A 17166-nucleotide genomic window follows, 5' to 3' on the forward strand; every position below is an offset into this window, starting at 1 on the left:
AAAAAAAAAAAAAAGAATTATTCAAAGAAATGGAGAAATATTTGTGCACAAAGCACTTTATTTATAACAGAATTATTTCTAATAAAAATGAAGCAATAATTTGAATTCCAACAATAGTAAAAGAGCTTAATAAATTATGGTGCAACAAAATCATGTTTGAAATAGTTTTTAATGACATGAAGACAGGCTTAAAGTTAAAAGCAGGATGAGATCCCAAGTCTGTTTTTTTTTTTTTTTTTCCTTAAGTTTAAAATTTTAAACGATATATGTTTATATAATCTATAAATATTTCTATAAATTACTATAAAGAAATCCATCAACATGCTAATGGTTGTTTTCTGTGGGTTGTAGAATTAAGGCTTGTTATTTTGTGTTTATTTTTAAAATATATTTTCTAAATGCTCTATGAGAAACATGTTACTTTAATAATAAGAGTACAAGTGTATAAAAACAAAAATAAGCTTAAAGGAAGATTGAATAAATCATTAACTCTCTGTGCCCTATGGAATGGGCAAAAAAAAAAGTAGGTGACAGAGGATGGGAGAGAGACAACTATAATCTACCTAAAGTGCACATGTTTGATGTGAGTTTTAATAACTTTCTTATTTGAGATTATGTAACTTTCTTTTTCTTTTTTTCAGTGTTTCACTTTATTAGGACCTATTTATTTAGTCTGTAAAGTGCATCATATTTGGAGATAGTCACCTACATGTTTTAAGCTTTTCTTTCACTTTAGAACAATTTAAAATGTATGAAAAAGTTACAGGAATAGAATGAATAACAAAAGTATGCAATTTTAAATAAATATAAATAAATAAATATAAATTCAGACAATTATAGGAACATTCTCTGTTCCTCTTTTGCTTAGTAAAGTAATTCCCACTCTGGTCTGACAAGGTAGCTCTAAGACACTGTGTAAACAAAGATGTTCTCCTGTGGCAATTTACAAATTAAACAATGTTAAAGATTAAACTTCATTAGCTAATCAGCTAAATTTTAGATCTGTTATTAATTGTGAAAAAAAAAATGCCTTTACTCTTTCAGGTGATGGTTTAAAAGACACTTCAACTGTGGAGACAAATCTTTCAAAACTGAAAACCTCTGTCAAGTTCAAGGATATAGACAACAGGTCAGTTCACATGCTTTCAACAAATATGTTTTAGTACCTACTAGGTGCCAGGCCCTCAACTTGTCACAGAATTACTTGTCAGTGATCCAATATTTTTGTTATTTCATAATCCACTTAAATTTATTTTGTTACTGTTTAAAGTCCTTTGTATATCCAAAATAAGATTACCAATCACAATGCCAAGTTTTGAAACAATAGACATTACATATATGAATGAATACATTTGTCCAGATTCTATACATATTTGAGAAAGGAATAAAATTGATGTGAATGTATTTCATGAATCATTTATGACCGTGAAATGTTAAACCAGTTACTAAATATTTTTAAGCTTTTTACTTCTCATTTATAAAACTGGAATAATAATGTGATGTGCTAGATATCTGGCATAGCGCCTGGTACAGTCAGTGCTCCTTACATTTTCACTATTTACATTTTCTGTATTTCTTCTGCTATCTTGTACAATTAGAAAGTTACTTTTTTAGGTCTTCCTGCATGTCCTTATGAGTCCTGAGGCATTCATATTGCCTTTGCTTTTGAATGTAGCACATTTCCACACTACTTGTCAACTTGCTCTCAAATCCTTTCACTTCTGTATGTACATCTTGACTATCACCATCACAGTCCAAACCTCCATCATTTCTTGCCTATGTCATTGCAATAATCTCTCAATTGATTTCCCTAATAGTACTCTTTACCATTGTGCTCCATTCTCAACATAACAACCAGAAATTATTTTTATTTTTTATTAAATAGTGAGTAACTATAAAAAATATTTCTAAAATATGTGTAAAATATAATGATACTAAAAACTTCACGTGCACACTACCCAGTTATATAAATAAACCAAACACTGCCGTTGAGTCGAACCTGACTCATAGTGACCCCTCCCTTGGGTTTCCGAGGCAGTATCACTAGGGAAGTGGATTGCCCAACTTTCCTTCCAAAGAGTGGCTGGTGGTTAGCAGTCAGATGCCTTAGGCACTATATAAATAGCTTATTATTTTATCTTTGAAGTCCCCTGTATCATCCTACATTTTATACAATCCTATCATCTGAGATAACCACTGTCCTGAATTTTGCATTTATTAATATATTTCTAAACACCCACCAGCCACTCCTCGGAAGGAAGGTTGGGCAATACTACTTCCGTAGTGATACTGCCTCGGAAACCCAAGGAGGGGTCGCTATGAGTCAGGGCCAACTCTATGGCACATAACAACAACAACAACATATTGTTTAATATTGTTTGACTTCCATGTTTGTGAGCTTTAAATAAATGGATTTTATATGATTTTTCATGACTTTCAGTTTTGCTTAACATTCCATTCTTCTAATTAATCCATTTTATGTGTAGCTGTGCTTCATACATTTTCACTGCTCTCAAGTATTCCTTTGTATACATACATCATAATTTATTTACCCATTCTACCATTGACAAGCATTTAGATGGTTTTCAGTTCCTTACTATTTTAAGTAGTACTGTGATTAGTATGACTGTACATGTCTCCTGGTACATACATGCAAAAATTTTATCGTTTTAAAACACAAATTAGAATGTTTTTTTTTCTTTTTGTCTGTTTATAGCCAGCCATTTAATGATTTCTCACTACACTGAGCCACCACTCGTCTGTCAGCTTGTTGTACTGTGGTGGCTTGTGTGTTGCCATGAGGCTGGTATTTCAAATACCAGCAGGGTCACCCATAGTGGACAGGTTTCAAAAGAACTTCCAGGTTAAGACAGACTTGGAAGGAAGGGGCCATCTACTTCTCAAATAATTGGCCAGTGAAAACCTTATGAATAGCAGCAAAACACTGTCTGATATATTACTGGAAAACTTTATGAATAGCCCTGAAACTTTGTCTGATATAGTGTTGGCAGATGAACCCCTCAGGTTGAAAGATGCTCAAAATATGACTGGGGAAGAACTGCCTCCTCAAAGCAGGGTCAACCTTAATGATGTGAATGGAGTAAAGCTTTTGAGACCTCCATTTGGTCATGTGGAACAACTCAAAATGGGAAGACACAGCTGCAAACATCCATTAATAATCAGAACATGGGTACAAAGTATGAATCTAGGAAAATTGGAAGTTGTCAAAATTGTAATGGAATGCATAATGATCAATATCCTAGGCATTAGTGAGGTGAAATTGACTGGTTTTGGCCATTTTGAATCAGATGATGATAAAATCTAATGTGCTAGGAATGACAAATTAAAAAGGAATGACATGACATTCATCATCACAAAGAATGTTTCAAGATCTCTCCTGAACTACAGTATATGTCTACAAGGAAAACCAGTTAACACTACTATTATTCAAATTTACTCACCAAATACCAAAGCCAAAGATGAGGAAATTGAAGATTTTTATCAACTTCTGCACCCTGAAATTGACCAAACATGCAATCAAGATGTGTGGATTATTACTGGTGATTGGAATGCAAAAGTTGAAAACAAAGAAGAATCACCAGTAGTTGGAAACTATGCCCTGGTGATAGAAATGATGCTGGAGATCACATGATAGAATTTTGCAAGACCAATAACATTGTTGTTGTTGTTGTTATGTGCCGTCGAGTCAGCCCTGACTCATAGCGACCCCCTCCTTGGGTTTCCGAGGCAGTATCACTACAGAAGTAGGATTGCCCAACCTTCCTTCCGAGGAGTGGCTGGTGGGTTTGAACCGCCAGCCTTCTAGTTAGCAGTCACTCATTGCAAATACCTTTTTTAAAACAACATAAACAGCTGCTATATGACTTCGCCAGGTAGAATACACAGGAATCAGATCAACTCCATCTGTGGAAAGAGGTGATGGAGAAGTTCAATATCTTCACCCAAAACAAAGCCAGGAGCTGACTGTGGAACAGACCATCAACTGCTCATATGCAAGTTCAACTTGAAGTTCAAGACAATTAAAGCAAGTACCAGAGAGCTAAAACATGACCTTGATTATATCCCACCCAAATTTAGAGACCATCTAAAGAATAGATTTGATGCATTGAACACCAATGACTGAAAACCAAAGAAATTGTGGAATGACATCAAGAACATCATCCATGAAGAAAGCAAAAGGCCATTAAAAGATAAGAAAGTAAGAAAAGATGAAAATGAATGTCAGAAGAGACTCTGAAACTTACTCTTGAAAGGAGAGTAACTAATGCAAATGGAAGAAATGACAAGATAAAAGGGCTGAACAGAAGATTTCAAAGAGCAGTTCAAGAAGACAAAGGCAATTATTATAATGAAATGAGCAAAGACCTGGAGTTAGAAAACCAAAGGGGAAGAACATGTTCAGAATTTCTCAGGCTGAAAAAACTGAAGAAAACAATCAAGCCTTGAGTTGCAATATTGAAAGACTCTATGGGAAAAATATTGAATGATGCAGGAAGCATCAAAAGAAGATGGAAGGAATACAAAGAGTCATTGTACCAAAAAGAATTTGTCAATTTTCATCCGTTTCAGGAGGTGGCATATGGTCAAAGAGCCAATGGTATTGAAGGAAGAAGTCGAAGGTGCACTGAAGGAATTGGCAAAAAACAAGGCTCCAGGAATTGACAGTATACTCACTGAGATGTTTCAACAAATGGATGCTGTGCTGGAGGCATTCACTGGGCTATGCAAAGAGATTTGGAGACAGCAACCTGACCAACTTACTGAAAGAGATCCATATTTGTACCCATTCCAAAGAAAGGTGATCCCACGTAATGTGGAAATTATTGAGCAACATCATTAATATCACACGCAAGTAAAATTTTTCTGAAGATAATTCAAAAATGGTTGCAGCAAAATATTGAGAGAAAACTTCCAGAAATGAAAGCTGGATTCAGAAGAGGATGTGGAAGGAGGAATATCATTGCTGATGTCAGAGGGATCTTGACTGAATGTGAAGAATACCAGAAAGATGTGTACTTATGTTTTATTGACTATGCAAAGGCATTCGACTATGTAGATAACTACAAATTATGGATAATGTTGAGAAGAATGGGAATTCCAAAACACTTGATTGTGTTCATGAAGAACCTGTACATACACCAGGAGGCTGTCATTTGAACAGAACAAGGGGATAGTGCATGGTTTAAATCAGGAAGGGAGTGTGTCAGGGTTGTATACTTTCACCATACTTATACAACCTGCATACTGGAAGCCAGACTATATGAAGAAGAATGTGACATCAGGGTTGGAGGAAGAGTCATTAACAGCCAGCAATATATAGATAACACAACATTGTTTGCTGAAAGTGAAAATGACTTGATGCACTTACTGGTGAAGATTAAAAACTACAGACTGCAGTTTGCACTTACTCAACATGAAAAAAGAAAGATTACACCTCAACATAAAGAAAATGAAAATCTTCACAACTGGACCAATAAGCAGCATCATAATAAAGGGAGAGAAGATTGAAACTGTCAAAGATTTCATATTTCTTGGTTCCACAATCAATGGAAGCAGCAGTCAAGAAATCAGACAACATATTGAACATATGCACTGGGAAAATCTGCTGCAAAAGGCCTCTTTAAAGTGTTGAAAAGCAAAGATGTCTCTTTGAAGACTAAGATGCACCTAACCCAAGCCATGGTGTTTTCAATTGCCTCATGTGCATGTGAGAGCTGGACAATGAATAAGGAAGACTGAAGAAGAGTTGACGCTTTTGAGTTATGGTGTTGGTGAAGAATACTGAAAATACCGTGGACTACTAGAAGAACTAACAAACCTGTCCTGGAAGAAGTGCTGTCAGAGTGTTCCTTGGAAGCAAGAATGACCAGACTGTGTCTCACCTACTTTGGTCAAGTTGTCAGAAGGGACCAGTCCTTGGAGAAAGATATCATGCTTGGTAAAGTAGAGGGACAGAGAAAAAGGGGAAAGCCCTCAACGAGATGGATTGACATAGTGGCTGCAACAATGGGTTCAGGTATAGCAAGGATTGTGAGGCTGCCACAGGACTAGGCAGTGTTTTGTTCTGTTGTACGTAGGGTCACTATGAGTCAGAGGCAACTTGATGACACCTAAGAACAACAACATTACAAACATTACACTGAGAGTGAAATGTGTGTGTGTTTGTATCAGTGGAGCTCTGGTAGCACAGTGTCTAAGACATTTCACTATAACCAGAAAGTTGGTAGTTCAAACCCACCAGCTGCTCTGTGGAAGGAAGACGTGGCAATCTACTTCTGTAAAGATTTACAGCCTTAGAAACTCTTTGGGGGTCGTTATGTGTTGGAATTGTCTAAATGGCATTGACTTATCTCTCCAGGCTCATCTTCTGTTTGTGCATCAACAACTCTGGCTTTCCTCCAACACACACTTCCTCAAATAGCTATGGTCCTTTGACCTTATGTGTATTCCTTCTGCTCAAAATGCTCCATCTTCTACATTTTGCCAAGTCTCACTCATTCTTTAAGTTTCAATTCAACTGTTGCTTACTCAAAGATAAGAGGTTCTCCCTGTCTCTCACAATCTAAATTAGTTTTCCTGTATTTCTGTTCTTCATGAGGAGATCTGGTGGTATAGTGGATAAGGCATTTGGCTGCTAACCAGAAGGTCAGTGGTTCAAATCCATCAGCGCTCCACAGAAGGAAGATAGGATAATCTGCTTCTGTAAAGATTTATCACCTCAGAAACCCAGTGGGGGTCTCTGTGAGTCATAATCTACTATATGGCAGTGACTTTGGTTTTGATTATTATTCTTCATGGTACTCTTGACTCTTCCTTCTTTGCATTTATCATGGTTTAGTTTTTTTTTTTTTTTTTTTTTTGTCCTGGGGAAAAGTGATCATGTATGTTTTGTTCAGAGCAACTGACATGTAGTAATCATTTAATAATATTTGCTGAATTCTGGAAATTCTAGAAATTAACTGGAAATTTCAATAGTCAATTAATGAATGTGAATTTCATTATGCATTAATGATAATAAATTTTAGTTCAATAATATATTTTTAAGTTTCTCATAATATATAAATAATTTTATGATAATGCTAAATCAGAGCTTTTCAAAATGTCTTGATATTGGGACAAACCTCTTGTGCAGCCCCATGATATTAGTCTAATCACTATAGTAATCTTTGGGTCTTGCAGTATGGGTTGAGCCATATTGGAAAAGACTCCCCCAGTTTCATAAATCCTGCCTTTAGCTAAAAATAAATAAAATATTCACTGATACACCACCAGAGCTCCTATGTTGGAATAAACCAACCTCTAGGACTTGGTTGAGAGTAAAACTAAAAGAATTACTCTTGGTTCCTTTCTACAAAGAATGAGCTCATATTCTTTCCCAAAAGACAGGTTAAAATCCAAAACCAAACCAATGGCATTGACTCAATTCATAGTGACCCTGTGGGACAGAGTAGAAGTGCCCTATAGGTTTTCCACGAGCTCCGGTGGCATAGGCCTAAGGCATTTTACTGCTGATCAGAAGGCTGGCAGTTCAAACCCACCAGACACTCCTCAGAAGGAAGATTGGGCAACCTACTTCTGTAGTGATACCACCTCGGAAACCCAAGGAGGAGTCGCTGTGAGTCAGATCCGACTCCACGGCAGTGGTTTGGTTTTTGGTTTATAGGTTTTCCAACGCTGTAAATCTTCATGGAAGTAGATTGCCATATCTTCCAGCAGAGTGGCTGATGTGAAGGTTCAAACCACTGGCCTTTAAGTTAGCAGCCAAACACTTTAACCACTGTACCACCCAGAGCTCCTTGAAAGACAGGTTAATGCTCAGCTAATAAATTGACTTAAAAGTGAATCATATCTCCTAAATAAATGAAATAATGATTGACTGCAAATCTCTTATACATAAGATACTTTAAAAATAAAAATAGTAGCAATGTGTAATTCATATGACCTAATTTTCACTCTTCCACACATATCTACCCCAGGGCTGAAGATCCATGGTATCTGAAGAGAAATCCTGATAAATTAACAGTAATGATTGAAAAGCTTTTTGTGTTTGCATTTACTTGGGCATTTGGAGGAACTTTAAAACGTGAAGATGAACATGAAGATGATATACTATGTGGTGCAAAGTTTGAACCTGATTCTCTTGCAAAAGTAACCTATGCTTTTGACCACCTTGTTCGTAAAATATTCGAAAACAATTCACAAGCAGGTAAGTTTTTTAAAAATGTTATAAGTATGCTTACTTTAGAATATTAACTAAAAACTCTTCATGATTATAATGAATAATATGGATTAGATCCGTATTTTAAAACGTAAACACTAAAAGTAAAAAAGCCTAATAAATACATCCCAACATTCTCTCTCCAATGAAAACCGACTAAAGAAACTATATTCCTTTTTGATCCTTGGTGCTACTGTGAGCCTAGTACAGCAGAAGGAAAAAGATAAAGCGTGGACATTAAAAACTCAGCCAACCTGCCCATTAACTATCTAGCTAAATCTGTATTATCCATATCACCATGTGGCAGGAACTACTGTAGATGCAGAATATCATAGTCCAATATTTCTTTCTTTAAAAATAATATTTTGTACATTATTTTATTGTCTTAGATTTGTTTAGTATTTGTGCTTTGTGAATCAGTTCTAACAAATGGAATGTATGATACATTCTGATACTGTTTCTGATCATTTGAAACAGTAACCTTCTTTAATCAGCTATTACTGATTAAAGGAACTTTGGTGTTTTTTTCTTTTCTTTTCTTTTCTTTTTTGTCACCATTGTCATCTCATCCAGATTATTCCAATGACTGCCTTACTAGTCTCCCTGCCTGCCTGCACTCTATCTACTCTGGCTAACAGCCAGAGTGAGCTATTAACGTGGATCCTCAAAATGTGTTTCTACTCTGCTTAAACCTCCCAGTGGCTTCCCACCAAGCTTGTAATGGCCTACAAGCTGACATGATCTATGACCTTGTCTCCTCCTGCTCTCTCCACTCCCTGTCCCCCACTGCCTCTAGTCACACAGGTCTCTACTATGCCTAGGACATAGCAGGCATGCTTCTGCCCCAGAGCCTTTTCACATGCTGAACTTTTCCTGGAATGCCTTTCTCCAGATGTCTCCCCATAGCTTAAAACCTGAGCTTACACTTGTGTGAGGCCTTGCCTGGCCACCTGATACTCCCTACTACCCCACCCTGCTTTATTTTTCTCCCCAGAGGTTTCCATCATCTAATATACTACAACTTTCTCCTTACTGATCTTGTTTAATGGCTGACTCCACCCACCAGATGGTAAACTCAAGTCTTTTTATTCACCACTGTCTCCCCACTGGTCAAGATGTAAAAAAGAAAAACAAACTCACTGCTGTTGAGTCAGATCTGACTAATAGTGACCCCTCCTTGGGTTTCCAAGGCAGTATCACTACAGAAGTAGATTGCCCAACCTTCCTTCCAAGAAGTGGCTGGTGGATTTGAACTGCCAGCCTTCTGGTCAGCAGTCAAGTGTCCTAGGCACTACACCACCAGGACCTCAAGATGCTCAATAAATCCTTATTGGATGAATACTGCATTCTTGGAGGGGAGCATTATTCTTTTCTCCTCCTCCTCCTCCTCCTCCTCCTCCTCCTCCTCCTTCTTCTTCTTCTTTTTAATTGTGCTTTAGGTGCAAACTTACAGAGCAGAGTTTGTTTTACAGTCAACATTCCGTGTACATTTGGTTTCATTCCTCAATTACTATCTCCAACCCTAATCCACTCTCCTCCCCTCCCTTCCCAGTAACCTCCTCCCTGCCCCCCTGCCCATCATAGTTATGCACTCTTATATGTTCGACATTTCCTCCATGTGAATGTTGCCTGATTAAAGGAACTTTGAACAGATAAAGAGATTGTTGATGAAGGTTCCCAAAGAGACAGAATATTGAAGATGAATATATATAGAAGAACCTTATTAGATAAAACAGAGTTGAAACATTCTCCACAATACTGTTTGATATAACTCTTTAAGTTTTGTTTTTTTTTGTTTTCAAGGTTACTTGTAAAAGTTTCCATTTCACAGGGAGGAAACGAGAGGAAGGTTATTATACTGCAGAGAATGTAATCAGTGTCACAAAACAAATGTGTAAAATGAATCTGCTTTGTAAAATTTCACACAAATCATAATAAAAAGTTAAAAATAATAATAAAGTTCCATTTAAGACATCTAGATGGTAATGTTTTGATGTTATTTTCTATGGAAATTAACTTTTAATCTCAAAGCATTGCATGCTAATTTATTTTTTTAATCTAATGAATCAATTTTTTACTCCAACTCAAAAGGTAAATAAACTGCTTTAATTGTATTAGCTAGAAATACATCAATTTCTATATTTCTTCTCCTTATAAACCTACAGGCAAGTGAATAATTATTCATTCTGTTAGATTGTTTATTTTTGGCACAAAATGGATACGAGAGACTGTTTTCTCATCTGAAATACCATTTTAAATCCTAGTTTAGGACAGAGGTTGTAGAAAGGAAAGGAGAGACAGGTGGAAGTAATCATAAAACTAGAAAACCATTGGATTAGAGATGAAAAAGAGAAAAAAAGGAACAAAAAACTTCTCACTTACAATAAACCTGCAGACAAAATATCTGGAAACAAAATGTCAAGGAAACTAACACTAAGAAATTATATCAATAAAACCACCCATCATAATATTTATTCATTCTTGATGGAATTGTCAGGGCTTAACAGAGATTTAAAAATAAATATGTTCAGAGTTCTCAAAGAGAAAAATGAGGGATCAATATCCATTTTAAAATAAAAATTAGAACAAAAACAAGTACCAATGAAAAGAGAACATGCACCTTTACAAAAAATATACATTTTAAAAATGTAAAATGTAGTCATTAAAATGAAAAATTTAATAGTTGTGATCACTTTTACTCTGGTCACCATCAAATAATAAGTAAATTGAAATGTGAGAAAACAAAGATATGGGACATGAAGGATTCCATAAGAAGAATGAAGGGAATGTTGGAGAACCTACATTTGAAGAGACAACACCAGAGAGTTTGCCAGAATTGATGTAAATCAACAGATTAAACACATTTAGACACTTTAGAGTCAAACTTCAGACATCAAGAAAAAAAACCTTTAAAGCTTTCATTTGAAAAAAGACATACTGTCTACAAAGTAATAGCAATTAGATGAACAAACAAATTTTTGCTAGCAACATAGAGATCAGAAGTGCTGATGGAACCTACAATTTTATCCTCAAACTATCATCTAAGAATGATATCAAAATAAAGATCCACTCAAACATACAAAGACTGAAATTGTCAAATACCTGTATGTTTGCTTAAAAGAATTATTTAAAAGTGTACTTTAGCAAGAAAACTAAGTAAACCTAGTGGGAAGGTGCAATATACAAGAAAAATGGTGAGCATAGATAGAACTAAGTAAAATAGGTAAACAAATTGATTTATTGATTATTAAGTACATAATTCCTTTGTATTAAAAATATAAAATTAAACCTCTATACAAAAAATAACAAGATGGAAGATGGAATTATTTCACTGGAAGTTAAAAGTGTGCTAAAATATTGTCATGTTTGAGAATAGGAAAGAAATATTGAATAACATTAGATTTGTTACAAAAATTTGTAAATCAGTATGGGCATTGCAACCATATAGAAAAACGGAGAATAAAATGAGTAACAAAAATAAGTGATGCAGTTCAAACTAAGAGAAAGCAAAGTACCAATAATATATGATAGAGTAGAATTTACTCAAAAGACATAAGAGGAAAAAGAACACCACATTAAAATATAACAGTAACCCAAAAAGATAATCATAGACGTGGACAAATTTAACAACATAACCATGGAATAGCAATATCTGACAGAATTCCAAGAGATACTAACAATTCTGAAATCATAATTTTTAGCCTATTTCAATCAGAAATTGAAAGATGAAAAAGACATAAAAATATTAAAGTTGTAAGTGATTCAAAAAATAAATTTGGCCTAATTGATATCTATGTAAATTATATATATGTATGGTGTTGTTGCTATTAAACCAAACTCACTGCCACCGTGTCAATTCTGACTTATAGCAACCTTTATTGGGTTTTCGAGGCTGTAAATCTTTATGGAAGTAGATCACCCACCTTCCTTCCACAGAGCGGCTGGTGGGTTTGAACTGCTGACCTTCTGGTTAGCAGCCAAATGTCTTATCTACTATACCACCAGAACTCCTTTTGTTGCTGTCAATTCAGTTCTTACTTATAAAGACCCTGTGTACAACAGAACAAAACACGGCCCAGTCCTGTGCCATCCTCACAATCATTGCTATGTTTGAGGCCATTGCTGCAGTCCCTGGGTCAATCCATCTCATTGAGGGTCTTCCTCTTTTTTTGCTGACCCTCTAGTTTACCAAGCATGATATCCTTCTCCAAGGACTGGTCCTTCCTAATGTCACATGTTGCACTGTCACTGAGTCAAATCCAACTCTTAGCCACCCCTCCTTGAGTTTCTGAGGCAGTATCACTATGGAAGTAGATTGCCCAACCTTCCTTCTGAGGAGTGTCCGGTGGGTTTGAACCACCAGCCTTCTGGTTAGCAGTCAAATGCCACAGGCACTATGCCACCAGAGCTCCCTCCTTCCTGATACATGTCCAAAGTATGTGAGACAAAGTCCTGCCATCCTTATTTTTAAGGAACATGTTTTTCCAAAACAGGTTTGTTGATTCTTTGTGGAGTCCATGATATATTCAGTGTGTTAGGCTGGGTTCTCTAGAGAAGGAAAACCAGTAAAGCTTATACATACATACAGAGAAAGAGAAATTTATCTTAGGGAAATGGCTCACACACTTGTAGAAGCTGGCAAGTCCCAAGTTTTTGGATCAAATGTCAAAATGGAGGCTTTTCCCGACTCATGCAGCTGCAGGGGCGGATGAGCTTAAGGTTGACAGGCAATATACCAGCTGTTGACTCCAATGAATAACAAATCCAAGATCTCCAGGCCAAATGGTGGATTGTTCACTCATAGACAGTTGTAGGCAGCACAACAGGATCCCGACCCACAGAAGAATCTCTTTTCCCAGGATGTCCATAAATATATTGGAAGCAGGCCACACCCCTAGGAAAGCTCCCTTTCAACTGATTAGCTGCTCAAAATATATACATCCAATCCCATCATAGAATAACCCACATCACAATTGCTTAAACCACACAGAATTGTGGTCCAGCCAAGTTGACACACAGCTCCAACTATCACATTCAGTATTCTTCACCAACACAATTCTAAGGTATCAATTCTTCTTCAGTCTTCCTAATTGTCCAGCTCTCACATGCCTATGAGGTGATTGAAAATACCATGACTTTAGTCTTCAATGTGACATCTTTGTTCTTCAGGACATTAAATAGGTCTTTTGCGGCAGATTTTCCCAATGTAATACATCTTTTGACTTCCTAACTGCTGCTTCCATGGGCACTGATTGTGGATCTAAATGAAATAAAATCCTTGACAACTTCAATCATTTCTCCCTTTATCATGATGGTGCTTATTGATCCAGCTGTGAGAATTTTTTATTTCTTATGTTGAGGTGTAATCTATATTGAAGACTTTGATCTATACTAGTCTTTGATCTTCATCAGTAAGTGGTTCAAGTCCTCTTCACTTTCAGCAAGCAAGGCTGTGTCATCTGCATTGTTAATAAGTATCCTCCAATCCTGATGCCAAGTTCTCCTTCATATAGTCCAGCTTCTTGGATTATTTACTCGGCATACAGATTGAGTAAATACAGTGAAAGGATAGAACCTTACACATACATTTCCTGATTTTAAACCTCACAGTATCCCCTCATTCTATTCTAACAACTGCTTCTTAGTATATATACAGGTTCTATATGAGCACAATTAAGTGTTCTGGAATTTCCTTTCTTCACAATGTTATCCATAATTTGCTTTGATCCATACAGCTGAATGTCTTTGCATGATAAATAAACATCTTCCCTGGTATTACTTGCTTTCAGCCTAGATCCATCTGACATCCGCAGTGATATTCCTTGTTCTTCATCCTCTTCTGAATCTGACTTGAATTTCTGGCAGTTCTCTGTTAATAAACTGATGCAATCATTTTGAATTATCTTCAGCACAATTTTACTTGTGTGTGATCTTAATGATATTATTTGACACTTTCTGAATTCTGTTAGATCACCATTCTTTGGACTAGACAGAAATATGGCTCTCTTCCAGTCAGTTGGCCAAGTAACTGTCTTGCAAAGTACTTGACATAGTCAAGTGAGCACTGCCAGCATAACATTTGTTTGTTGAAACATCTCCATTGGTATTCTGTCAATTCCTGGAGTCCAGTTTTTCACTAATGCCTCAGTGCAGCTTGGACTTCTTCCTTCAATACTATTGGTTCTTAATCATATACTATCTCTTGAAATGGTTGAACATCAAGCAATCTTTTCGCTACAGTGACTTTGTGATTCCTTCTATCTTCTTTTGATGCTTCTTGAGTCATTGAATCCTCCTGTATTACAATTTGAAGCTTGAATTTTTTCTTCAGTTCTTTCAGCTTGAGAAATGCCAAGCATATTCTTCCCTTTGGGTTTTTTAACTCCAAGTCTTTGCACATTTCATTATGATACTTTATCTTTTTAGCCACAGAAATCTTCTGTTCAACTCTTTTACTTGATCATTTCTTCCATTCATTTTAGGTACCATACATTCAAAAGTAAGTTTCAGAGTCTCTTCTGACATCCATTTTGGCCATTGCTTTTTTCCTGTCTTTTAAATGATCTTTTGCTTTCCTCATGTATGATGCCCTTGATGGCATCCCACAACTCATCTGGTCTTGAGTCATTAGTGTTCAGTGCATCAAGTCTCTTCTTGAGATGGTCTCTAAATTCAAGTCAGATATACTCAAGGTCATACCTTTGGCTTTCATGGACATTTTTTTAATTTTCTTCAGCTTCAAGTTAAACATGTATATGAGTATATGCATACGTTATTCCTGGCATAGTAGGCTATGTGATTGCCTGATTCAAAATGGCCAATACCAATCCATTTCAGTTCACTAATGCCTAGGATATCAATCATTATGCTTTACATTTCATTTTTGACAAGTTCAAATTTTCCTAGATTTATATGTATATATATTATAAATATATATTATTTTCAAGTGTACATAGAAGAGTTAGAAAATGGGTACATCTCTGATTACAAGAAAGTTTCATCAAAAATTATAATATATTCTGATGGGGATTGTCAATATATACAGATAAATAGTAAAGCCTGCAAAAGCTGAAAACTGCATAAGGTGAAAATCTGTCAGAGAAGGAAAACAGAAATATTTTTTACAAAAATAAGCAATAGGAAAGTGGTAAAGACAGTACTGTCAAAGACAGAAAACTTGCAAGACCTGGAAAAACAAGGCAGTTCCTTGAAGTTCTATCTCTCAAAGGTTTCACTGTCATATACATAGCTACAATATTATAATGGGAGGAAATTTAAGGAACTAAATAAGTGTAAGAATTCTACATTTTTTGCAGTGCTGAAATATCAATTCTAAGTGTATTATGAAAGTTTAGCACATATATTATAATCCCTAGAGTAAGCACTAAAAGAACTGTACAAGAGGAATATTTAAAAACCAAGAAATTAATTAATATGAAATTCAGAAAAACTTTCAAATAATTCAGAAGAAGGCAGGAAAGGAGAAGCAAAGGGATACAAATCAGAAGGAATAAGCATAAAAATAAAAACAAAAATGTTGTTGCTGTTGTTGTTATGTGCTGTCAAGTTGGACCCGACTCATAGTGACCCCTCCTTGGGTTTCCAAGGCAGTATCACTACAGAAGTAGATTGCCCAACCTTCCTTCTGAGGAGTGGCTGGTGGGTTTGAACACCAACCTTCTGGTTAGCACTCTAGTGCCTTAAGCACTACACCACCAGAGCTCCTAAAATAAATGGTAAACTTAAATAAAATGGTAGACCTAAATCCAACCATATCAATAATTATATTAAATTTAAATGACCCAAAGATACTGATTAATAGGCATATTTGCTGATGATGTGTTATGTACAAGAAATCCATTTGAAGCATAATATTATAGAGGGATCAGGCAAAGCCAACCTGAGAACAAGGAAAATTACAAGGAAATTTCAGAATAATAAAGAAAGTCAATTCACTAAGTAGACATCACAATCCTAAAGTATATCACCTAGCAATAAAGTTTTTAAATACATGAAGAAGAAAACTGATAGACCAGAAAAAGATATAGACAAATTGACATTTACACTACTCAGAGACTTCAGCATTCTTATTTCAATAATCAGTAAAACAAGTAGACACAAAATCAATAAGGATACAAAATATTTGAACACTTGCACCCAACTTGACCTAATTGATATTTATAGAACACTCTACCAAATTCCAGCAGAACACACAGTCTTTTCAATTGCCTATGGAAAATTCAATAAAATAAACCATATCCTGGGCCATAAAACAAGCACGAATAATTTTAAAGAATTGGAATTACACAAAGCATGTTCTCTGACCATACTGAAATTAAACTAGAATAACAGAATGATATTTGAAAATCACCAAATATTAGGAAATTGAATAATACAATATTAAAAAATCTGTCAATCATAGAGGAAGTCTTAAAGGAAATTAGAAAGCATTTTGGACTGTATCAGAATGACAATCTATCAATCAATATTTGTGGGATCAGTGGAAGCAGTGCTTAGAACAAAATTAATAGCATTAAATACTTAGATTAGAAAAGAAGAACAGTCTTAAATCATTAATCTAAGCTTCCACCTTAAGAGTCTAGAAAAAGAAGAGCAAACTAAATACAGGGGAAGCAGAATGAAGGCATTATGCTAAGTGAAAAACCCCAGTATCAAAAGGTTACATACTCTAAGATTCTATTTATGTGACATTTTGGAAAAGGTAAAAATACAGAACAAAGAAAGATCAATGGTTTCTAGAGTTTTGGATTAGGTAAAGGGTCTGACTACAAAGGATCAACATTGGAAATTCTTTAGGGTGTTGGAAATGTTCTGTATTCTATTTATCTATAGAACTATGTTGTTGTTGTTGTTGTTATGTGCCATCGAGTCGGCCCCGACTCATAGCGACCCCTCCTTGGGTTTCC

General features: G+C 35.6%; 1 protein-coding gene across 1 annotated transcript in view; it reads left to right on the top strand.

The window, feature by feature from the left end:
- The window catches only part of DNAH14 (dynein axonemal heavy chain 14), a 792430-nt gene that overhangs the window by 426603 nt on the left and 348661 nt on the right, over positions 1 to 17166 (top strand). The window contains exons 41-42 of the mRNA XM_042780425.1: positions 1045 to 1129; positions 7998 to 8227. Coding sequence (XP_042636359.1) covers positions 1045 to 1129; positions 7998 to 8227 — 315 coding nt within the window. The remainder of the gene's footprint in view (positions 1 to 1044; positions 1130 to 7997; positions 8228 to 17166) is intronic.

The sequence above is a fragment of the Orycteropus afer genome, unplaced genomic scaffold (genome assembly GCF_000298275.1).
Source record: "Orycteropus afer afer isolate SDZICR_OR568_19922 unplaced genomic scaffold, OryAfe1.0 scaffold00039, whole genome shotgun sequence".
NCBI lineage: Eukaryota > Metazoa > Chordata > Mammalia > Tubulidentata > Orycteropodidae > Orycteropus > Orycteropus afer.